General features: G+C 53.3%; 1 protein-coding gene across 2 annotated transcripts in view; it reads left to right on the top strand.

Moving 5' to 3' along the window:
- Positions 1-25181, top strand: part of ADCY1 (adenylate cyclase 1) — a 110659-nt gene that overhangs the window by 63714 nt on the left and 21764 nt on the right. For both annotated transcript variants that reach the window (XM_067043007.1, XM_059073611.2), the window contains 8 exons: positions 2593-2734; positions 4425-4580; positions 17952-18146; positions 18299-18396; positions 19372-19456; positions 22240-22329; positions 22835-23091; positions 23374-23500. In XM_067043007.1, the coding sequence (XP_066899108.1) occupies positions 2593-2734; positions 4425-4580; positions 17952-18146; positions 18299-18396; positions 19372-19456; positions 22240-22329; positions 22835-23091; positions 23374-23500 (1150 nt within the window). The remainder of the gene's footprint in view (positions 1-2592; positions 2735-4424; positions 4581-17951; positions 18147-18298; positions 18397-19371; positions 19457-22239; positions 22330-22834; positions 23092-23373; positions 23501-25181) is intronic.

Genomic DNA, 25181 nt, shown 5'->3' with positions numbered 1-25181 from the left:
TCCATCCATCCATCCATCCTCCATACTTCCTTCCATCCACCCATCCATCTCCATCCATCCATCCTCCATACTTCCTTCCGTCCACCCATCCACCTTCCATCCATCCATCCTCCATACTTCCTTCCATCTACCCATCCACCTTCCATCCATCCATCCTCCATACTTCCTTCCATCTACCCATCCACCTCCCATCCATCCATCCATCCTCCATACTTCCTTCCATCCACCTGTCCATCTTCCACCCATCCATCCTCCATACTTCCTTCCATCCACCCGTCCATCTCCATCCATCCATCCTCCATACTTCCTTCCGTCCACCCATCCACCTTCCATCCATCCATCCTCCATACTTCCTTCCATCCACCCATCCACCTTCCATCCATCCATCCATCCTCCATACTTCCTTCCATCCACCCGTCCATCTTCCATCCATCCATCCTCCATACTTCCTTCCATCCACCCGTCCACCTTCCATCCATCCATCCATCCATCCATCCTCCATACTTCCTTCCATCCACCCGTCCACCTTCCATCCATCCATCCTCCATACTTCCTTCCATCCACCCGTCCATCTCCATCCATCCATCCATCCTCCATACTTCCTTCCATCCACCCGTCCACCTTCCATCCATCCATCCATCCTCCATACTTCCTTCCATCCACCCGTCCACCTTCCATCCATCCACCCATCCTCCATACTTCCTTCCACCCACCCATCCATCTTCCATCCATCCATTCTGCAAGCACTTACCTTCTATTCATTGGGTATTCGGGGAGTGTGGCTGGTCAGACAGATGGACAGGTGGACAGATGGGAGGGATGAATCACTGCTGTGTCTTTACCCCAGCATCTCATGCTGGGACCCCTGGGACTTGGTTCATGGACTCCTTCCCAAGGCCATACACCCTGAGTGGTTGCCTTGGAGAGGCCAAGGCCAGGGAGGGATGGGGCACCTGTCTGCTTCTTGCATGGAGGTGGCCTTCGGCTTCTTGGTGGAAGGAGACCCCCCACACACACAGCCCTCTCTGCTGCCCTGAAGCACACATGGCTCCTGGTCAGCCCCAAACTGATATGCTGGATGCATGTTCCAGGCTGCCTGGAAGCAAGTGAAATTGGGTCCTGAGCAAATGGCCTACCCGCCCCAGGGGCCCTCAGGTAGGAACCATGATGGGGGTCACCTGCGTACCCCACCCAGAGCCCCCTCCGCCCCAGGTCCCACATCTCCCCACCCCTGTTGTCTTGGACAAGACAGTCTCATCAGTGACTGGGCTCTGGTGCTGCGGGCCTTAGGGATGGCAGACACGGGGCGTCCCCACCCTCCGTCTCCAGGCCGGGCGAGCTAGCGTGGCTGTCTTCACTCCCGCCACCGGTGTTGGGGGAGGGATCGCCCCTGAGCGGTGGGCAGCGCTTGCAAGTGAGGTGGCCCTGTCCCCTCTAGTGCCCTTGCTGCTCAGGACCAGCCAGGCCTCCAGTTTCTCCCCGGTCCAGGCGGGGAGCCTGGGTGCTGTCCATTCCCCCCGTGTGCTTTTAGGGCAACCCGCCCCCGAGACCCCTCCTCTTTTCCAGAGCCTGAGCTGCTCTGCGCTGAGAGCGGTTGCTGATGTTTCTATCTCCCTGTTGGCCCCTCAGCTCAGTGACAGGACTGTGTGTCCCTCTCTGTGGTGGAAGGAAGGGAGGAAGGAAAGGAGGGAAGGGGACCAGTGAATGAAAGAGTGGACACGCATGCATTTCTAGAGACCGCTGATGCCGTTTGCAGTTCAGAGCCCGGCTGATGGGGTGACAGTGTCCCAGGTGCCCTCCGGGCCAGCAGTGGGGCGATGCTCACTGCTGCCTCAGTGCCCTGCGTGGGTCTCCCCCTCCCCGACCAAGGAATTCAGGAGACTGTTAGCGGACGTGAGGGCTCAGGTCCCTGCAGGGAGTGTTTTGCATGCTGGGGAATCTGTGTTTCTCCCTAAGCCCGAGTGCTCGGGACTTGCCAAGGGCCGGAAGCTCAGGCCATGTGTCTAGGTTACGTGGGGGACTGGGTTTTGCTCGGGTCATGCTAACTGAGGATCTCTCCTTCTCTCACCAGAAAACTCACTGGGGTGGGCGTGAATGCCGCGCCCACGGCTCTGTTCCCACCCGCCCGCTTTGTGTGGGGACAGTGTGGGCCTGATGTCGGGCTGGGTTCCTCCCGCCCTGGGGGCTTGGGGAACCGCAGCGGGGGGAGGGGCCTCGCTTCCCCCCTCACCTTGCCACCCTCTCCTTCCCTCATCGTCCTTTCTGTGTCCTCTGACACTTGCTGCCTTTGTCCCCTTCAGTCCCTCTTGTGTCCCTCTGGCCCCCCCGTCCCCTCTGCCCCAGCCCTCCCTGCTGTCGGTCCTCCTTTGCACGCTTCCCCCTCTCTCCTGGGGTCCCTCCGCTGCCCCATCCCACCTGTCAGTCCTCCTGTGCGTACGCCCCGGGGCATCTGAGTGTTCCTTCCAGAGCTTTCCCGTGAGAGGGGACACCTCTGCCAGGACCCCGCAGAGCATCATCACCCAGATGCTGCCCAGAGCCAGCTGCAGCCCCGCAGCGGAGGCTCCGTCCAAATCTCCGCCTCCTTTTCCATAGGAAGGTTCACATCACAAAGACCACCCTGGCGTGCCTGAACGGTGACTATGAGGTAGAGCCGGGCCATGGACACGAGAGGAACAGTTTTCTGAAAACTCACAACATCGAGACCTTTTTCATCGTGCCCTCCCATCGGCGGAAGGTAGGCTCCAGAAGGGGTCCTGTGCGGAGCCTTCTTAAGGACTGATGGCTCCTTCGTTCTCCTCAGATCGCTGCTTCTCAGGCCTTGAGCTCTGCGCACTTGGGAGGGTGTCCCCGCTGACCTTGTGTCCTGGGCCTGGCCCGTGGCCCGTGAGGGGAGGGCCGTGGGGGAGGGGAGGGGATGGAACTTGGAGTCAGGGCCCTGGGGTCCTCAAGGGCTGGGTCATCCTGAGTCCTCCCGCACCTCCCTGGCCCTTCACTGCCTCTCCTGCAAATCAGGTTTGAGAACCCTCTGCAGGAGGTCAGGGATGGGGTGCGCTATGGATCGAGGGGTGCTGTGCACACAGGAAGGCTCATGACCAGCCTGTGGGAGTGCTGAAGGTCACTCTGCCCTGGGAAAGTGATCCGGACACGATCGAGGGTGACTGAGCCACTTCCGGGGCTCATATGAGGGGCGCAGGGCTCAGGTGAGGGGCGCAGGGCTCAGGTGAGGGGGCAGGACTCCGGTGAGGGGTGCAGGGCTCAATGAGGGGTGCAGCGGTCAGGTGAGGAACGCAGGGCTCAGGTGAGGGGCACAGGACTCAGGTGAGGGGTGCAGGGCTCAGATGAGGGGTGCAGGGCTCAGTTGAGGGGTGCAGGGCTCAGGTGAGGGATGCAGGGCTCAATGAGGGGTGCAGGGCTCAGGTGAGGGGCGCAGGGCTCAGGTCAGGGGTGCAGGACTCAGGTCAGGGGTGCAGGACTCAGGTGAGGGGGCAGGGCTCAGGTGAGGGGCACAGGACTCAGGTGAGGGGGCAGGGCTCAGGTGAGAGGGCAGGGCTCAGGGGAGAGGGCAGGGCTCAGGGGAGGAGCACAGGGCTCAGGGGAGGTGCACGGGACACAGGTGGTCAGGGAGAGCTTCAGGTTTCGCTGTCTTGGTGTATCCATGGGCCAGTGCTCTCCAGGCCAGGATGCGGTGGCACCCACGTGATGTGGGAGCTGTGGATGGGTGTGGCATCGGCCAGGGGAGAGAAATGGGGCTCAGGGCAGGACAGGCAGGGCAGGGTGAGCTGACTTCTGGAGAGGGGAGTGAGTGTGTGAGAGAAGGGCAGGTGTGAGAGGTTTGGGTGACCAGCTGGGGTCAACCTGGGGACATAGGAGCGGAGGGCAGGGCGCCAAGGAGGAAGGCCTGCAAGCCGCTGCCGGGATGCAGGAGGCTGTGAGTCAGAGGGGGGAGCCTTGGTGCCATGAGTGGATGCTGCCCCACCCGTCATTCAGAATTAAACAACAGCGTCAGCCGTGGCTGTGGTTTGAAGGTGAGAAGGATGACGAGGTCCGTACAGTGAGCAGCCCCTTTGGAGAAGTTTGGGTTGAGGAGAGAGAAAAAGGTGAAAGGCGGAAGGGGAGGTCTGCAGGAGGGACCCCGGGGGCCAGTGGGTGACACTCATCAGCGTGGTGCTGCCCCCGCTGGGTGATGTCCATGCGTCTGCCCCAGGATTCGGGCGTCGCTCTCGTTTCAGAGGCATTGGGCGTAGTTGAGGCCTGCGTGTTTTGGGACTGGGTTGCCGGGTCTGTTCCCTGCTGGGTCTGGTGAGCAGTAGGTCCTCAGCAGGTGGCCTGTGATCTCCCTGCCCCGTTAAGTTCGTGCTCCCCGCCCAAGAGGTAGGACGTGTGTGTCTGCTCACAGCGTTTCTCTTTGCTGCACGTCCGCACAGATATTTCCAGGGCTGATTCTCTCAGATATAAAACCGGCCAAGAGGATGAAGTTCAAGACCGTGTGCTACCTGCTGGTGCAGCTCATGCACTGCCGGAAGATGTTCAAGGCTGAGATCCCTTTCTCCAATGTCATGACCTGCGAGGACGACGACAAGGTAGGCGGGCCCCGCCCCCCTGTGCCGGCCCCCCTCTGAGTCCCTGGTCGTCTGTCCTCCCAGTGCAGTCCTGCTGCGGTCTGCTCCGTTAGCCCTCACCCGTCACCTTTCACAGTCTTGTAAATGCTGTTCAGGGCCGGGCTGCTTTTGCTTTCCTGCAAAACACTTCATTATGTTGTGGGGTTTTTTTGCAACTTGGCATTCCATGGATGTATCGGTAAATTCAAGCGACAGTCCCCCAGCCGTTGTTTAAATCTGTCCTCAGGATGTTTGTACGTGTCAGATATTGTTTCGCTGGTTCCGCAGCCCCCGACCTCCTCTGTCTGCACCCTGAGAGCCTCAATGTGGTGTCACCCCAGCCTTGCCCTTCACCTCCAGGGGGAGCATCTCTGGCCATCCCCTCCCTCCGTCTCTGGCTCGCATATCAGAGGCCCCTCCTTCCTGGGTTAAGTCCCTCTAGTTCATGGTGCATGGCCTCCAGCACTTGACAGAGGTTCCTTTTGTGGGTGTTCCTGCAGGTGACCCGGGTGCAGGATTTTCCGTCTTTCTTCTCGGGTTGGTCAGAGTCGCCTTCGTCTTTAGTCTGCTGGGATGGGGCGAGGCCTGGGGTGAAAGCCTGGAGCTAAGCGGAGCCAGTACTGTGGCTGGAGGCGGGGGGTCCTTGGTGTCTACTTCAACCGCACAGGCATACTGTCTGTGACCCGGGGCCGGAGACCCTGATCCCTTCCCCCGCAGGGAAGACCCCGGTCCTCTGGGGCAGGAGGGCCGTGTCCCGGCAGCCTGGGGTGAAGCCTGTGCTCCTCCACTTGTCAGCAGCTTCGAGCGTCCTCCCCACGTTCCCTTGTCATTGGCCCTCCAGCCCCTGCACCGACGGCTGTACCTTCTGAATATTCTCTTTCACTGTTACCTGTGCTCTCGGGTCTCTGCACATCCGTGGCTGATTGCCTGCTTCCCGAGATTGCATTGCTGCTTCTGCACTCTCATTTTCTCCTCTGTGTGGGTTTTATGCCTTTAAAAGGAATTCACTCACCACGGTTTTAGTGGCTTTTCAGGAAGAAGCAAAATCCTGCTGACTCTCACTTGTGGTGCCTTATTCTAGAGGGATTTTTTTGTGATTTTGATTATGAGCTCCTATTTGGGAAAACTTTATCTGGAGATGCCTAAGAGCTTTGTTGCTGGTGAATTCCCTCAAGAAGATTGGCCTTTCCTCTACCGGCCTTGCAGGAGGCTAAATGCCCGGCTTGTGGTTTTTAGATGTCCAGGTGTCCCCGGTGGTACACAGCTAGGTCTAAGACAGGCCAGCTGTCTTAGACTGACCCCACTGCATTGTCTCTCCTGGTTGGTGTTTGCTGACAGAGCCTCTCAGGGTCTGGGGTTCAGCCAGAGGGCTTTGACCTCACTGCCCGTCTTGCTCGGGCCCCTGGTTTTCTGTGAGCCCCATGAAAGCTTGATGGCACCATTCCCTGGCCTGCATTCCTACTGTCCTGACGTTTCTGGCCTCTGGTCATTTTCCTTACTTTCCTGTCAGCTCAGTTGTACATTTCAAAGTATGTATGAGTTAATATATTTTCCTAGAATTTGTAACAGGAGAACTCTCAGGCTTTCTTGTTAGCCAGATTGCCAGGGTAGAAACCCTGATTTAATTGCTATCTTCTTCCCGCAGTACCCCCGGCCCCGAACCCCTTGATTCAACTTGACCCCCCCACCCAGGGGTGGGACTGGGGGAGGGTTATGAGGTGCACAGTTTAAATATGCGTCCCAAACTCAGTATCAGGATGTGCTTCCTTGGTGGCGCAGTGGTTAAGAATCTGCCTGCCAATGCAGGGGACACGGGTTCGAGCCCTAGTCCGGGAAGATCCCACATGCCACGGAACACCCAAGCCTGTGCGCGACAACTACTGAGCCCGTGCTCTAGAGCCCGCGAGCCACAACTACTGAGCCCATATGCCACAACTTCTGAAGCCTGTGCGTCCTAGAGCCCGTGCTCTGCGACAAGAGGAGCCACAGAAGCCCGCGCACCGCAGCGAAGACCCAACACAGCCAAAAATAAATTAAAATAATTTATAAAACAAAAAACCCCCTCAGTATCAGGATAAGTAATAGTGCAATATTTTAAAAAATCAAATGTAATCCAAAAGAATCCACAATGAATGGAAAACCAAATTTTAGTTGAAGCCTGGGCAGTGCAGAGCCATCATCCTGGAGCCCGAGGCAAGGGCTGGTGTCCCCAGGACTCCTCAGGGGGGTTGGGGTGCCGAGAGGGGAGGGAGCATATCATTCCTGCTGGATTGCCCAGGGAGGGGGAGTTAATAAGGCTTTTCCTGGGCAGAGCCTGCTGACCTGCGAAAGGAGCCTGTGACCCCTGGATTCAGAGGGGGTGATCCATGGTGGTCCTGGAACGATGGGGTGGAGAGGCTTGCATGGGTGGGGCCAGCCACCAGTGGGGACATTTGGGGAGGATGACATGAGTGCCCCGTCCGGTGACCCCCGAGCAGAGCAGAGCAGCTCCTGCCCTGCAGCCGTTCTCTCCGGCGGGTCTCAGATCCTGCATCTGCTTTAGGATGAGGTCTGCCTTGTCATTCCTGTTCCTGCCTTCCGTTTACTTTATCCGCACCTTGAGCCTGCTCGAGGGGGCCTTGGAGATGGAGCTGGGGAAGCCGGCGGGATCCGGGCAGTGGGTTCCACTGTCGCCTGTGCCTTTGTGCCGAGTTTGTGAGACATCGTGTCCCAGGTTCTGGGGGGTGACTCAGATGTACGTGGTCAGCCTCAGACCACAGCGCACCTGGGGTTCCCGTGTTCCTGGCCTCTCCTGGGTCAGCGGTGTGGGAGCCCAGGGTGAATCGGCCACTAGGTGGCGATGCCGTGCACGCATCCTCGGGCAGGGACCTGGGCTTTGGGGTTTGGTGTCAGGGCTCCAGCACAGCTTTAGGGTATTTCACGTCCAAGGTACTGCTCTCCAGTAAATCCAACCCTCGCATGCTTACGCTTGTTCTGTTTCTTCCTTCAATATTCCTTTCTGATTATAAAAGTAATTTATTGTGGAAAATATAGAAAGATACAAAAATGCACAAAGAAGAAAATGAAAAGCATTCATGTATAATCCAATCACCCACAACCAACTTAGCATTAACATTTTCATCCTTCTAGCTTCTTAGATGTGTGTATATTTATAAATTTCTACATAAAATTGATGGGATGATATACAGTTTGCTGCTTGTTACTTTTTTTCACTTGCCAGTGTATCATAAGGGTTTCTTTATATTATTGACTATTCCTCAAAAATAGGATTCTCTAATCATTGTGTAGATTTCCAGCCTAGGGAGAGACCATTTACTTAACTCAACTTCCATTGATATTTAGGTCATGTCTGCTTTTATTGTTTTGGGGGGTTTTTTTTAAAGCAAAGTAAATGATTCACAGCATTTTTTGCTCACGAAAGTGCACTTACATCTCTGATCATTTTGTAAAATGGATTTCTCTGAGTTGAGTATCTGCGAGAGTGGGTGTGTAGCTGGTTAGAGATTGTAGCACCCGTGTTATCTGTAGCAGCAGGTGGGAGGCGAACCAACCCCCTCCCCGGCCAGCGTGGGGAGACGCTCTCTATGGAATCCTCTAATACTGCCAGTAGATTTGCCTCTTCTAGAATGTACACCAGGAGCCTCCCAATTCTCTCTCCCCTTTTAAAAAATGCTGCTTCTGTCCTTCTCTTCAGATTTAAAATTACCTAAGCATATTTATTTATTTATTTATTTTATTTTATTTTATTTTTTTTGCGGTACACGAGCCTCTCACTGTTGTGGCCTCTCCCGTTGTGGAGCACAGGCTCCGGACGCGCAGGCTCAGCGGCCATGGCTCACGGGCCCAGCCGCTCCGCGGCAGGTGGGATCTTCACAGACTGGGGCGCGAACCCATGTCCGCTGCATCGGCAGGCGGACTCTCAACCACTGCGCCACCAGGGAAGCCCAGCATATTTATTTTAAAATATAAAAGTAACATGTACGCATGATACAGAAAGTCCAATCCCCCGAACTGTTTACCATTTTGTGTTTTTTTTCCCCCCCAGAAAAACCTGGCTGTGTGCTAGAAGGTTAATGCCAGTAAGACTTGACCTATTTAACTGTCCCAACGCCCTGTCTTTTCACTCAGTGACAGACCTTGGAGATCCTGGAGGCTTGTACCAGGGGGCCTCCACCCTCAGGCAGACTTGTTTCCCGGTGCCTTGCTGATGTGTGGGAACATGACTTCCAGATTTCTTCTCTTGGCCATTGGTGCTGAGAACATCCTTAAATGAAAAAAAATTTTTTATGCATCTTAGTGAACTTTACAAGGATAGCCTGGGGTAACTTCTTTGTAGTGAAGTCGCTGCGTTAAATGGTGCATGTATTTTAATCTGTGATTGCTGTTGCCAGATTGTTCTCTCCATGTTTTCCACACTCACTCTTTTTTTTTGTGTGTGTGGTACGCGGGCCTCTCACCGTTGCGGCGTCTCCCGTTGCGGAGCACAGGCTCCGGACGCGCAGGCGCAGCGGCCACGGCTCACGGGCCCAGCCGCTCCGCGGCACGTGGGATCTTCCCGGACCGGGGCACGAACCCGTGTCCCCCGCATCGGCAGGCGGACTCTCAACCACTGCGCCACCAGGGAAGCCCCACACTCACTCTTGTGACAGCTTCCCCAGCACGGCCTCAGCACAGTTTAAGCATTGTTCATTGCTTCGTGCTGCATCTCCCTTCCTGATCTATTTCAGGTCTGCAGAGGGCCTTTCCTACCCCGTTTCCCAGCTTTTTGTTTTAAAGATGCCTAGGAATATTTTAAAAATATAGTTTCCCCCATTTCTGCTTGAATTTGATGAAGATAAAATTCTAGTTTATGTTTGGTCCATGCTTATTGAAACTGATTGTAATAACTTTTTTACTTCCCTTGGGTTTTCTTGATATACAGTGGTATCACTTGTAAATAGTGATAATTTTTGTTTCTTTTTTTACATCCTTTATTAAATGGTAGTGATGAATGGTATTCTTTTTTCATTCTGGCTTTAATTAGTTAAAACAAATAGAGTTTTCTTATTAATTGTGATGCTTTGGGTAAGAACTAGTAATAGGTGCCTAATGATCTCAAGAAAGTAGCCCCGTGAGTGAGTGTTTGCACTTTTAAAAATGAGAAGTAGATATTGAATTTTAGCAAATAGTGTTCAGTATCTATTGAGATGATCATTCTGGTGGCTTTCCTTCTCTGACTCTTACAGGGTAAATGGTGTTGCAGGCTCCTCCAAGGTTTCTTTGACGTCTAGTAGCTTTTTACTTGCTTTCTGTCCCCACTGAATCAGGATGCCCCAGGTATAACCACTGCAAGGGACAGCGGCTGGCTCCCCTGTCTGTCACCGCAGCGATGTGTGGGCCACTCTTTTGTCACTGGCTTTTAGTTGTCGCAAGAGGACACTCTGGCCCCTGAGGTGACAGGCTGACCTGAGGTGGATCTATGTCCATCAGCCCCAGACAAACCAGACCAGAGCACCGTCGCCATTGGCCACGTACCTTCTGAGCTGAAGGTCACTTACCATGGTCGAGACCCAGGCCAGGTCTGCCCACCTGGGAACAGCCTGCACTGGCATCCGGAGAGCTGCTGGACGGAGCAGAGACACTTGCTGGGCTGGATCTGGGCATGGTGTTCTCGTTGCTTAGGCCTCAGGAAAGGCTTCGTGCCTCAGGACGGTTTCCAGGGCCTTTGCAGGATTTCTCATCTGAGGTCACCCGACTGAGCCATCCCTCATGGCCCCGCTCGAGAGCTCTGTACCTTCAGCTACTCCCTCCCCTCCTGGCCGGTTTGGGCTCAGCCCTGATGCTGACCCTTGTCTGGCAAAACTCCAGTGGGTTCCAATAAGAGGCTCTGCCCCTCCTTGCTCCCCACCAGCCCATGTCCTTGAAGTGGATTAAAGCCCGAGCTGTCAGCCATGACAATCCAGCCAACACACCGTTACCATTGTCTCTGGGGGAGCAAGGGGGCATCGTGAAGATCCTACCACGTTCATAGTTGAAGGTAAGGTTGCAACTTTACAGCCCTCTTCACAGTTTAGATGAAGTGGACAAATTCCTGGCAAAACACAAAAGAGCAACAAGACCCAGGCAGAAGTGGAAACGTGAATACTTCTTTGTCTGTTAGGAACTCAAGTCTTACTAAATGGCTTCCCAGGAGGAAACTCCCAGCCCGTACGGCTCTGACGGTGGGTTCTCCTGGTCATTGAAGAAGCTATAGTGCCCCCTCGTATTACAGACTCTTGCAGAGAAGAGGAAGGAGAGAACTTTGCAGCTGCTTCAAGGAGGAGGTGGATACCCCCGGATGAGGACACCCCTTGGGAGGTGTGAACCTGGCCCCTGGCCCTGCTCCAGGAGAGGTTCAAACAAGGAATTCTTTGTAGAAAAGGGTGGAGAAAAGCCGCCAGTTCTTAGGCTGATGAGTCATTTTCAGAGTCTGTGAAGTGATAACATCAAGCCCCTGGGGTGTCCCTGTCCCTTCAGTGGGTGAGGGTGGATGGCAGGGCCGCTCATTGGGCCCTGTGGGGAGCTGGATATGTGAGGGGACTGGCTAAGACCTGGGGCAGAGCAGCCACCTGCTGCCTGCTCCCCAGAGGGGCTGATGCTGGGCAGAGACCGTTTCTCAGACCATGGCCTTCCTGGGGTGTCAGGTGTGAAAGAAGACCTGAGACGCAGCTCTGTGCTTTGCAGGCTTGGGGACACTTTTACTGATCTCAGCTGCTCATCTGCTTCAGGAAGTTGGGTGCCCAAGCTCAGCCCCAGGAAGTGCACGCCTGCCCAGTCTACCCCAGGCCAGGGTTTCAGCTCCATGCTGTGGGAATGCCCCCATCTTCTCTGTCCCCAAGTTCACCACCCCATCTTCTTGTAACTACCACACCCCATGGCAGGTAGAGGGCAGATTGGGATTGGTGGAGCAGACGGGTCATAGCATCCAGGAATGCCGCTTCAGAGGTGTGTGCTCTCGAGGGTAGTGCTAATCAGGAGTGGGTTTCATGGCATATGAAGAAAACCCCAATCATGGTGGCTTGAACAAGATAGAGGTTAGTTTTCTCATGGATATAGTAAATCCAGAGAGCAGGCAGTTCAAGGCTAATGTGGTGGCTTCACAAGCATCTTGACCAGATCCTTTCTCTTTCACTATTCTGGCTTGCCTGCTCTGCCACCTCATGGCCCAAGATAAATGCTGGGGCTCCAGCCATTGCATCTGCATTCCAGCCAGCAGAAAGAAGGCAGAGCTGGTAAAAGGCATATCTCTCTCCTCTTGAGGATGCTCCCTAGCAACACTTCTGCGTATAGTTCATTGACCAGAACTCAGCCACACAGCTGTACCAAGCTGAAAGAGGAAGGGGAGAAAGGCAGTGCATTGGCTGAGACCAATGCATTTGTACAACTCGGGTTCTGTGACCAAGGGGGTATGAATGTCGGGGAGACTGCCAGCAGCCTCTGCCACGCACTTGCATCTGAGATCCTGACATTGGTGGGTCCATGGAAATGTGCTGGTGTGGATTGAGACCCAGTGGCTTTCTTAGTGGCAGGTATAATTCAACTCTTAAGTCGGCTTTCGTAGATGAGACCTACCTGGTTTATTTAAAACAGGAAAGTAGTAAAGCGGCGCGTCTCAATCTCAGATCCGTATCAGGGACCCTGGAGGGCCTGCGGCAGCAGAGTGCAGTTCTAGTTCTAGTTCCCAGTGTCCGGAGACCACCCTGGAGACCCTTGGCTGTGAAGGACTCCAGCTCAGAGGAATGGTGCCCAGAGTGGAGAGGGGTCTGGAACACCCCGACCTCAGGGGTGCGAGATGTGCCTGAGACAGAAGAGTGTCCAGGGAAGAGAGGCAAAAAGTGCACTTCTGCACCCACTGCCTGACCTGCCGGGCTCCAAGCCCAGCTTCTCCACGTCCCCACGCTCAGCCCTACCAGCAATGAGAGCGGCGTTCACCTCTCCGGCGGGGTGGAGCTGACATCTGCTGAGATTCTCCCAGGAGGCCCCTCGGCAGCCCCGCCCCATTTCCCATAAGGAGCCTGAAGTTCCTGGAGTGTCTGCTCCGCCGGGGCCTCCGTGCTGCACTGGGGCTCTGGAGTCTTGAGAGTCTGCTCCCTGCAGCCTTTCCCGCTGACTCTGACTCTGTGGCGGTAGTGGCGGAGCCCCCTGTGGCCACCACTAAGGACAGTGAGGGCCAGCTTGAGGACTTGCTCTGGGCCAGGAGTCCTTCCTTGGAGCATGAACATTCTGGCTCCTCATGAGAGCTAATGAGGTGGCCACTGTTGCTCACATTTTACAGACCAGGAAACTGGAGCACAGAGAGGTTAAGCAGTTCACTCAAGGTCGCACAGCCCCCGGTTCTTGAGTCGCTGCGCTTAAACCACTATGCTTCCCTTTGGTGGGTCAAGAAAGAGGCTCAGAGACCCAATTTCCATGTCAAAACAAGCAACGTTTTCCCTTAACTTGATTTTGATTTGTTTTTTAAGGAAATTTACGATTGTCGTGGGAAAGAAGAGGAAAGCATGACAAGAGGGAAAAACGTGTAATTCCACTGCCAAGAGGTGGCCATTCTGTCCCATTGATGGAGCCGCAGTTTAATAATCAGAAAAGTCTTCCAGGGAGGGAACTGAGCGCAGGTGGTCTCTGCATCCAGGTGCCCTGTAGGACCTGGTGAGGGAGCACATCTCTGGGTCCCAACGTCTGGCTGCCCTGAGTGCCGAGGACAACCTCGACCCCCCAGAAGCCAGTCCTGCCCACACAGAATAAGCACAAAACCCTAAACCCGGTGACTGTGACATTCCCTGCCTGCGTGCGCCTCCAGCTAACAGCCTCCTGGCCCCTCACAACAGGAGAGCTGGCTCTCAGGCTCACAGACACATCAACTGGGTTTTTTTTTTTTCTTAACGTTCACAAACGTGTCAGGTCCCAGAGGGAGAAAGAATTCACAGGAGCACGGGAGACTTGCACATTAACTCGAGGTGGACCTCACCCTTCCTTCTCGTTCCTGCTTGCAGCCCCCTCCTGCGCTTGGTTTCAGGCCCCGGGGAGACAGGAGTACCTGCTGGAATGGAACTGTGACCCTCTGATTGGAAAATACACGTTCACAGGCTGGTATCTGCTTAGGGAAAAGTTTGGAGGGATGTACTGCAAAAGGTCAATGATTTATTTCCAAGCGGAGACTGTGAGTGACTTGGATTTTGCTTATTTATTTAACATTTTTACGGCTTTCTGGAGGTAGAATTGACGTACTACCCATCGCAAACAGATAAGCTGTGGAGTCAAGCAGCCTGTATAGGGAGGTTCCGGTCCTCCTCGCCCAGTTGCGTTGTATGTAACTACGTTATGATACCCAAGCTAGGCTTCAGAGCACCGTGTGTGTGTGTGTGTGTGTGTGTGTGTGTGTGTGTGTGTCTAGTTCTGTGCCATTTCATTGCGTGGTGGATTCGTGTAACCGTCTTCACGCTGTGATACAGAACATTTCCATCACCACCAAGTTCTCACCCTGCTTGTGGTCACCCCTTCTCCCTCTTCACAGCCACCCTTAACCCTGGATCCCACTAATCTCTTCTCCATCCCTATAACTATCACTTGAGAATGTTGTATAAACGGAATCACACAGTGTGTGACCCTTTGAACTTGGCCTTTTTTATGCCCAGCTCTGCGCTTGGGTCCTTCCAGGTTGTTGCTGGGATCAACAGCTCCTTCCTTTCCGTGTCTGGCTGGTATGCCGGGTTGGAATGCACCACCTTTGTTTAACCAGTCACCCGTTGAAGGACATTTTGGTTATGTCCAACGTTGACTATTACAAATAAAACTACTATAAACGTTCAGGTACAGATTTTTTACGTGGACATAAATTTTCATTATTTTTGGATCGATGCCGAGGTGTGCCATTGATGGGTCATATTTGGCTTTGCTTTTTGTTTTGTTGTTTTAAGAAACTGGCAAACTGTTTTCCAGAGTGACTGTACCATTTCACGTTCCCATAAGCAACGTATGCGTGATCCAGTCTCTCTGCATCCTTGCCAGCACTTGGTCCTGTCACTTAAAAAAAAAAAAAATATATATATATATATATATATATATATATATAATTGTTCTAATAAGTGTGTGGTGATAGCTCCTTGTGATTTTATTTGTATTTCCCTGATGGCTAATGATGTCAAACATCTTTTCAAGTGCTTATTTTCTTTTCCATTTTTTGTGTGTGCTATTTTGTTCTTAACAACTTTTATTACCAAAAGATGCATCTTCCCTATTAAAATTTCTAGCTGCATACTGATCTAGGAGTGTTCTCTCAATGGAAAGAGTCTTTATTCTGACTTTTATCTTTTTGACATTGTAAGAAGATTTTAATATCACTGATTTATTATTCCCCTCTGCTGGCCAGTGAGGTTTTATGTTTTCAGCCAAACTATCTGTACAGCATTTCATCTACAAATCTTTACACATGTGAAAGATACAACAAACAAAGCACGGGGGAGAATTGTGACAGTGAATTTCCAAATGGTCCTCACAAAGCTACTTTCATGTCCCCCCAAATTTGAGGGGAGTAAGAAAAACTAAAATACAAAGTATCAGTTATGAAATTAAAGAGACACTTCATACTGTAAAATAGATACAGGCTAGCTCTGCAAGGGAATGACCTTTAATCCACTTTTAAAAAGAAATAAAAATATGTGTTTATGTATTTCAAGATTTAATCCCTCATATAAAATGCTATGCTTTAATATTGATCGAAAAGCGAGTGCTTATATTCTATCCATGTATTTTTTTGGCCACACTGCCCAGCTTGTGGGATCTCAGTTCCCTGATGAAAGCCCAGAATCCTAACCACTAGGCATCCAGGGAACTCTTTGTATGTTCTCTTCTTTGGCGAAATGCCCCTTGTGTCTATTGTCTGCTTTCTAACTGGATTTTATATTTTCATGTTTAGTAATATGATCCATTCTTAGTTAATTCTTTTTATAAAGTGTGAGGTTTGAGTTAAGTTCATTTTTTTTGCTAATGGATCTCCAATGGCTCCAGCACTCTTTGTTGAAAAGCTTTGCTTCTACCATTGAATTGCTTTTGCACTTTTTTCAAAAATCAGTTGACCATACTTGTGTGAAGCTATTCCTGGCTCTCCATTCTGTTCCATTGATCTATGTGTCTGTCCTTCTTTCAAAACCATATTGTCTTGATTGATATAGTTATATAGTGAGTCTTAAAATCAGTAGAGCAATTCCTCTCACTTTATTCTTTTTAAGAAAAATGAGCTATTCTAATCCCTTTGCTATTCCATTTAATATTTAGAATAAGCTTGTCTATCTACAAAAAAAAAAAAAAAGAAAATCTTGACAGGAATTATGTTAAACCCATGTACTTCAGTGCGGGGAGGACTGACGTTTTCACTATGTTGAGTCTTCTAATCCATGAGCATGGTATGTCTGTCCATTTATTGAGATCTTCTTTGATTTCTTTCATTGGCATTGTGTAGTTTTCAGCATACAAGTTCTGTATGTGTTGTTAGATTTACGCCTAGTATTTCATTTTCTCAGTGATTGTAAATGGTACAGTATTTTAGTTTTGGTCTTCACATGCTCATAGCTAGTATAAAGAAATATGATTGATTTTTTTAATGTTTATTTTTTATCCTATGACCTTGTGGAACTCACTTATTTGTTCTAGGATTTTTTTTTCCTCCCACTGGGGTTTTCTGTGTAGACTATCATGTCTGTTTCTATCATGTCTGCAAATAGGGACAGTTTCATTTCTTTCTTTCCAATCTATTTTCCTTTTGTTTGCTTTTCTTGCCTTGTGACACTGGTTGGGGGCACTGTATTGTATTCAAGGTGAGGGTGAGCCAGAAATCTCTGCCTTACTACAGATTGTAGAGGGAAAACCTTTTACCTTTGAGTGTGATGTTAGCTGTAGGTATCCTGTAGATGTTCTTCATCAAGTTGGGAAAGTTCCCCTCCATTCCTAGTTTTCTGATCATTTTTATCATGAGTGGATATTGAATTTTGTCAAAGGATTTTTTTCTGTATCAGTTGATATGACCATGAGGTTTTCTATGTGGTGGTTAATATGGTGTTAATACGATGGATTGCATGGATGTTCAAATATTTAAACAGCCTTGCATATCTAGTAAAGGTCATGGTGTAGGCCTCTACTTATATATTGCTGAATCCTAATGTTTTGCTAAGGATTTTTGCATCAGTATTCATGAGGGATGTGACCTCAGGAGTGGTTTCCTTTTTTTAATACTGTCTTAGTCCAGTTTTGGTATCAGTATAATACTGACTTTATTATTTATTTATATATATAAATTTATTTATTTTATTTGTATTTATTTTGGGCTGTGTTGGGTCTTCATTGCTGCACGCAGGCCTTCTCCAGTTGCAGCAAGCCGGGACTACTCTTCGTTGCGGTGCGCGGGCTTCCTGTTGCGGCAGCTTCTCTTGTTGCGGAGCATGGGCTCTAGGCGTGTGGGCTTCAGGAGTTGTGGCTCATGGGCTCTAGAGTGCAGGCTCAGTAGTTGTGGCGCATGGGCATGTGGGATCTTCCTGGACCAGGGCTCGAACCCACATCCCCGGCATTGGCAGGTGTATTCTTAACCACTGTGCCACCAGGGAAGCCCCTAATACTGACTTTTTAAAGTGACTTGGGAAGTGTTGACTTCTATTTTCTGGAAGAGATTGTATAGAATTGATGTTAATTCTTATTTAAATGTTTGGTAGAATTCATGATGAAACCATCTCAGCCTGGAGATTACTTTCCCATGAATTTTAAAATTATGAATTAAATTTCTTTAGCCATTATAGGGCTTTTCTAGTTATCTTTCCTGTTGGGTGAGTTGTGGTAGTTTGTATATCAAGGAGTAGGTAATTCATCTAAGTTGTCAAATTTATATGTGAACTATTGTTCATAGTATTTCCTTATATCCTCTTGATGTCTGCAGGGTCTGTAGTAAAATTATATTTCTTTCCTGAGTTTGTTAGTGTCTTTCTCTCTTTCTTTCTGTCATGCTTGCTAGATATCTGTTGATTTTATTGATACTTTCAAAGAACCAGTTTCATTGCTCTGTGCTGGGCACTGTCCACTGCTCATGAGTGGGGTCCCTTAACCCTGCACATGGTGCCACCACACAGGTGCCGTGTAACCCCACTCACAGACACGGGAACCCCAACACCAAGGATGAGATAACTCACCTGGGATCTCGCTGCCAGCTGAGGCAAGATTGCATCTCAGATCCCCAAACCCGGCCCCCCAGACTCTGCAGTGGGCGAGGACCCAGGAGGAGGGAGCATAACAGCTCTTTTCTTTAATAAGCGGAGAATTTGACACTATCCCTTCCTTTCTTTCCGTGTCGGGCAGCGGAGGGCATTGAGAACAGCCTCGGAAAAACTCAGAAACCGCTCATCTTTCTCTACAAATGTTGTCTACGCCACCCCCGGGACACGCGTCAACAGGTACATCGGCCGCCTCCTGGAAGCCCGCCAGATGGAGCTGGAGATGGCGGACCTGAACTTCTTCACCCTGAAGTACAAGCAGGCTGAGCGAGAGCGAAAGGTGAGTGTGCGGGGGGCTCGGGGGGCGGGGACGCTGGGAGTGAACGTGGGTGGCCCTTCTCGCTGTAGTTCTAGGCATCCCTGGCGCTCTTGGAAAGACCTTGGCGTCTCCAGGTAGCTGGGCGGCTGACGGTCCTTTTCTGTGTCTTCTAGTATCACCAGCTTCAGGACGAGTATTTCACCAGCGCCGTCATTCTCGCCCTCATCCTGGCCGCCTTATTTGGCCTTGTCTACCTTCTAATAATCCCGCAGTAAGTGCTGTTCCGGGTCCATCAGTCAGAGGAGAAGGTCACCAGGAGTCCTTTTCTTTTTCAAGTTCAGGTTCGACTCCCGTGGTCACACTCTGCGGTGCCCTGGCCTTTGGGGACGGCCTGAGCCACACACCAGTTCTCCATTTACAGGAGGAACTAGCTGAGCACACCTGACCGCAAACGTGTGGAACGCGCACTCGCAGTTGTTAATTTTAAACGTGCTCAGTTCTCAGACACTGTGTATTTTCAGTGACTCTGTCCACACCGCATGCGCCATTGACTTTGTGACAGCGTCTGCGGCAGGAAACAAACAGGGCACCCTGGTGTCTAGGTGCTTGTCATTTTCAGAAACATTAAAATGAGGAAGAGTAGGCTTTGGAAAGGAAAGAAGAGCATAATGATTTTAATAACATTTAGTCATCATAAGTCAAAGTGAGTGGCAGTTTTTGTTTTTCAGCAAGAAAGACCCCAGAAAATCTCCACTTTTCTTCCAGACGTACCACTTTCTTAATAAACCTCCCGAGTGGAGCGATTCTCCTGTGAGTTTCCAGAAAATACATGGAAGCCGCCCCCCCCCCCGACCCCAGGACACTGTGGACACACAGTGGCCATCTGCACGGCCCTATGTGGGGATACAGCTTTTGCTAGAAAAACCCTTCCCAGTTGAAGCCCAGTAACAGGGGGTAATGCCCAGCAGCCAAGTCTGTGCAAGCCTAGCCCTTCCTGCATAGGGAAAGCATCTCTCAGGCACTCCCAAGACTAGAGAGACCCCGGGCGGCTTAGAGGTTGGGGTGGACACAGCAGGGGCTCCTCCCCTAGAAGAGAGCCAGCATGGGCAAGTCCCCAGAGGCCGCTGCTGCTTCCTGGGGGCCAGCGACTGGGTGAGGCAGGGGAGGAAGGGTGGGTTCCCCCAGGCATTTCTCGGGCACACCTCGCCCGGCCCAGCCGGCAGTGACCGCGTGTCCTCTGTCCTAGGAGCGTGGCCGCCCTCCTCCTGCTGGTGTTCTGCATCTGCTTCCTAGTGGCCTGTGTCCTGTATCTGCACATCACCCGGGTCCAGGTATATGTGTGCTTGTGTCCTCTACCTGCTCGTTACCTAGTCCAGGTGCCGGCGTGTGTGTGTGTCTTGCACCTGCACGTCACCTGGTCAGGTAGGGGCATGGCTTCTGCCTGCCCTGTTGGCAGGACAGGTGGGGTAGTGGAGGCGGTTGGTCTGCTTGCCTTCTTGGCAGGCGGAAAGAGCTGTCCTCATGTCGGGAGTGCATGAAGCCTGTCGTGATGTGCCAGGTACACATCACTGGAGTTCTGGGAAGGTGCCCCATGGACACAAGGGTGGGTGATCGATAGCGACTGGATAAATGAACACAAGGTGTGACGCTGTTCTCTGCGGATGGAGCGGCCTGTGGCTTGTTGTGGGTTCCTGTCCTAGCCTGGGGTGCCACGCTCTCGAGGATGCTTCATTGACTTCGGAGCCAGGGCTGAGCGCGTGGCCCCCGTGTCGCCCATGGCTCCCAGAAGAGGACTCTGTCCCGGTCCCGCACGCCTTTCTCACGTCCTGAACCTTCATTTGCAAATGTCCCCTGTCCCCACTAGACCCCCACTTGTCACGTCTGACAGACCCAGGGTTATTTTTGCACAGCTGTTGAAAACAGCTACTTCTTGAGAAGATCGGCTCCAGTTTTATTTATTTAACTTTTTTATTACTCATAGGTAACTTGTTGAGTTAAGAAAAAGTGCTATTTATTCAAACCACATTCCCAGCTCTTTGATTTCATAGATAGAGTGGCATCTGGTTTGGTAAACTGGAATTCCCCACTTCCGATAAGGTTGCTTTATTCACCTAATTGCAAGTGAAAGCATGGCAAGTGGATGCTAATTTCTTAGCCCGTCCCATTCATCCCCGGTATTCAGAAGCTCTGTACCTGGTGGACGGTTTTCCTGGAGGAGGTGGCCCTGGCTCCCCGAGCCCCTCTCTTTCCATCCACACCCCCCTCCTCACCCTCCCCCATGGGCCTGAACATTTCTTCTAGGTGTGCGATTTTGACCCATCGCTTCAGTGGGTCGGCTCAGGGCGACGGTCAGGGAGCCCTGACGGTCAGGTCAGGGGTGCAGCGAGCCCGGTCCCGGCAGCAGGCAGCTGCAGGTCGCCCGGCCAGCGCACACCAGTTCAGGGGCCCGCTTACACGCTCGCACACTCCCCTTTGCAGGCCCTGCCGCTGGCTCTGAGCTCACCCCGGGGCTGGTGCAGAAGACTGGGCGCCCGGCGACAGGAGGGGCCAGACGGCAGGCAGGCTCTGGCTGGGGAGGGTGGGGACAGGCAGCGGGGCGGGGTCGTCCCGCAGAGGCCAGCACGCACTGAGATGGGGAGACCCGAGTGGTCACAGCTTTGCACGCAGGCGGGAGGGCCCATTGCAGCTGAACATCCCCGAGAAGGCCTGGGAGTCAGCTGGGCAGGGTGCCTTCCTCTGTGCCGTAGAAGCGGCCACAGCCAGGGCATCCAGCCAGCGCGGCAGCTCCGTTGCGGGGGGGCTGCCAGCGCGAGGGCCTCAGCGTCTCCGTCTGTGAAAGGGATGGGGACTGGAGCTGATATTCACGATGTACTGGGAGCAGGGCCTGGCACACGTTCTTCCCGTATTTCAGCCTCACTTTTCCATCCGCCGTCCCAGTCACCCCTTTGTGGTCGCCTGAGCGAGGGCCGAGGGTACCGCTCAGGAGGTGGGGTTCCTGCCTTGGGCTTCCTCCCCTCCCTACAGCCCTGGCAGGTCTGGCCTCTGGGGAGGAACAGTGTCCTGCCCACCCCGCCCTCCGCCCGGCCCACCCTAGACCCTGGCAGCCGCCTGCAGGGGGTGGGGAAGGCAGGGAGGAGGTCTGCAGTGCTGGTGAGATTCCGGCTTACGCTGGACGTTGTCCATGAATGGACAGTGACTTGGAAGTTAGAGAACCTGTAGGGCTCAGTGGGAGAGAAGACTGGGAGGGGAGCGACGCAGGTACTAAGACAGCGGGGTTAACGCCACCGCAGAACAGCTCTTCTGTGTGAGGACCTCCGAGGAGATCCGTGTTTCAAGGAAAACACAACAGTATTGGAGCCTAGAACTGGGACCCAGGTCCGTACCCACCACTGTGTGAGCTGGAGCGGCCCACTCTGTGTCCTGCGCTGTAGAATGAGTGGTGTCTGGGCCACATTTCCTCACCGGTAGAGCAGGGCCGGTAATGACGCCGACTTCATCATAGGGGGGAGGATAGAGGGAAAACCATGTAGATGGTCCCGGGCTTCCTGGCTGGTCGGTGTTTTCTGTAATCTCCCCGTGGTCTCTATTTTTGTTTTCGTTTCTAATTTCAGAAGTGTGAGTCTAAGAAGAACTTCTTTTATCCATGAAATCATTTTTTTTGAATATTGCAAAATGTGTTTATTAAATAGACTTAAAAGAAGACTTCTAATAACTTGACAAAAATTTTATAAAGCCTGTGGGAAGAAAATGATAAAACTTAGTTAAAGCGTATAAGACACAAATAAATGGAAAGTCTTACCATTTCTGAGATAGAAGGATGCAGGATTCTGAAAACGTCAAGGTAATCTGTTCAGTGATTTTCAGTGCCGCTTGGCGTCACAGCATCTTTTTAATTTAAAGACTTCAGTTTTTGTCTTTTTTAGTTTTGGCAGCTTTTTCACCTGGGAGATTAATTATATGAAAACAGCCAAGAAATGTGTGTGAAGGATGACTAGTCGGGGAGACGCTAGCTGCGTACAGGTGGCTCTGGACATTCTGTACTGTGATTCATGTACTGTGAACACGATCGACTTTGTCATAAGAGGCCGTTTTTAAACAGCATTTCGTCGTTCAGTGTTTTCCAGGGTGCCTGACAATCCAGATCCGCACCGTCCTGTGTATCTTCATCGTGGTCTTAATCTACTCCGTGGTCCAAGGCTGTGTGGTGAGTGTCTCTGCTGGGCACAGGGCTGGGCGTGGTGGGAGCCGCCAGGTGCAGGTACGTGGGGGGCCCTGCGGGGACCACGCTGGAGGGCCTGGCCCTGGGCTGGGGAGGGAAACAAGGGGGTCAGAGATGGGCCTGGGGGTGCCCAAGGAAGCGGGGGGTGGGGGAAGGGAACATCACCCAGTGCAGGACGTGTGATCCTCCTGGGAATGGAGACCCAGCCTTCACAGTGCACAGAGGATGAAGCTTGGGCAGAGAAACAGGAAGGAGGGGGTGGGGGGAGGGACAGGATGGAGCTGAGTGGTTTGGGAGGATGGTAAGGGTCTCATGCCCCCAGGCCCTGGGGAGCCTGCTGCCTGCTGGGTAGTCAGGAGTCTGGAAGGCCCGGCTGATGGCACTCGGGGAGCTGGTCGGAGCGGGAGGCCCTAGGGGGCTGGGAGCAGGGCACGTGAGTGTCCTGAATGGGGCTCCTCACACGCTCCTCGGTTCTCTGTCCCCCCTCCAGGTGGGCTGCATGCCTTGGGCCTGGAGCTCCAGTCCCAACGGGTCCCTGGTGGTCCTGTCGTCTGGGCGCCGGGACCGCGTGCTGCCCGCCCCGCCCTGCGAGTCTGCGCCCCACGCCCTGCTGTGTGGCCTCGTGGGCACCCTCCCGCTGGCTGTATTTCTGCGGGTCTCCTCCTTGCCAAAAATGATCCTGCTCGCCGTGCTTACCACCTCCTACATCCTCGTCCTGGAGCTCGGCGGGTACACGAAGGCCGTGGGGTAGGTACGCTGTTCCCGCTAGAGCCGGTGGCCGGGCGTCGCCTGCGTCCACGCGAGGGGCCCTGTGTTCCGAGTCGCTGAACAGAAGCTTGCCGATGCCAGGGCTTCTCCTTTTCTTCACTTGGACCCACGTTCCAGCCAGTCCTCGGGTTTCTCCAGGGATGTGGCTCTCTGCCCGGGTCCGTCCCGGGCGCCGCTGGGGGTGTCGTGTCCGAGGGGCCTTTGGGGAGCGGCCTTGCACCCTGGACATTGACGTGGGTTTCCTTCCATTTCTTCCCCAAGGGGCGACGCCGTCTCGGGCCGCAGCTTTGAGCCCATCATGGCCATTCTCCTGTTCTCGTGCACGCTGGCCCTGCACGCCCGGCAGGTGGACGTCAAGCTGCGGCTGGACTACCTGTGGGCCGCACAGGCAAGAGGAGCCCCTCTGCTTCCTTGGGGCGGCGGGGGGGCCCTTGGGAGAGGTGTCAGGCGGGGGCTCCCGGCTGGACGCCGGCGGCTCTGTGGATGGCGCTGTTGGGGCCAAGGAGCAGGAAGGCAGGCAGGCGGGCAGGTGGGGGCTGTCTGATGAGCCTGTGTGACGGTCAGAGTTCGGCTGCTTTGCCAGCAGTGAGCAAAGGCGTGCTGGCAGGGGGGTTACGGTGCAGAGGGGCTCAGCCTCCGCTGGCTGGACGTGACAGCAGGTCTCATGAAGGTGGTGGAAAATTCCTGGAGATGCCGAATCTCGAGTGGCCCGCTCCAGATTTAGGTCTGTGGTTGGGGGCCAGGACCTGATGTTTTTACAGTGCATACTGGGGAATTCTGAAACGAGAGGGAGAGGGAGAGGGGTGGAGGAGTAGCAGACCTGTGAGCTGTCCTTGGCCCTGAGCCGCGGTGTCAGGAGATGACCCCCCGAGTTCAACCTGCTCCCCTGCCTGGGAGCCAGAGCGCAGGCGCACCGGGCATACCCAGGGCCACTTCTGGGCCCAGCCCAGGTCATGCGTGGTGTGGTGTGTCTCCGAGCCCCCTCATTACCTGCTCCTTGTCCCCTTGTCACCTGCTCTGTGTCCCCGACTCTGGGAACCAAGGCCTTCCAGCTTTCTGGTCCAGCTGTCAAACTCCATCTGTGTAACTTGCATACTTCTTGGCTCCGAACAAATTGCTTCCCCTTGGTTTCCTCATCTTAAAGTGGGGAGGCAGGTGTGCGGTAGAAGAGAGGCCGCAGGAGAGTCTTATCATTCTGGCACATGAAGAAGCAGCCCTTGGCTGTCCGAGGGAGTTCACTCTGTCCAGTCCTCACAGCAGCCCTGCCCAGGAGGTGGGATTACAGACGGGGCTCAGACATGGACGTGACGTGCCCAGGGCCAGAGGTGGAATGACTGGAGGTCCCAGCAGGTCTGCGGTGGGTGAGAGCGTCCGCGTACCAGGGATCCTGTGTGCAGCCAAGGTCCCAGCCCAGAGCCACGTGGCTCTGAGCCAGATGTCTGGGTGCACCCTGCCGTCACCCCACACTCTCCCCGCAGCAGGACAGGCTCAGACACGCCTGCTGGGGGGCCCAGGCTCCTCTTTTTCTGCCTGCCCACATCCTTGCTTCAGGAAGACGGATGCCGCCTGTCCGTGTCCTGCGGTGGAATAGGCAGGAGGTCAGTGGCTGAGGCCCTCCCTGGTCAGCTGTGTCGGGTGGGCAGGAGGTGGGCCTAGAGTTAGGCGGTCCTCCTCGGGAATCCCAGAACTCCACTTGGGGTCCCCGGTCTGCAGTAGAATGGAGTGAGGACCCTAATCCCGCGTGGGAGTGTTTTGGTTGGGTTCTGCAGAGAGGAGGTTAGTTCCCGGGATTGGCCTGCGAGGTTACGGAGGCTGAGAAGTCCCGCCATCTGCCACCTGCCGTGAGAGAACAGGAGTGCTGGGCTGTGTGTAGTCCAGTCCGAGTCCCGAGGTCAGAAACCAGGAGCGCTGATGTCCGGCGTAGGGGGAAGATGGACGCCCCAGCTCAGGCTGAGAGCGGAGAGCCCCTCCTCCGCCATTTCCTTCTCTTCAGGCCCCAGGGGATTGGACGAGGCCCACCCACATTGGAGCGGGCGATAGCGGTCCAGCTATTCAGAGCTAATCTCTCC

Source organism: Kogia breviceps, chromosome 9, assembly GCF_026419965.1.
Source record: "Kogia breviceps isolate mKogBre1 chromosome 9, mKogBre1 haplotype 1, whole genome shotgun sequence".
Classification (NCBI taxonomy): Eukaryota; Metazoa; Chordata; class Mammalia; order Artiodactyla; family Physeteridae; genus Kogia; species Kogia breviceps.
This window is presented reverse-complemented; position numbering and strand designations above follow the sequence as displayed.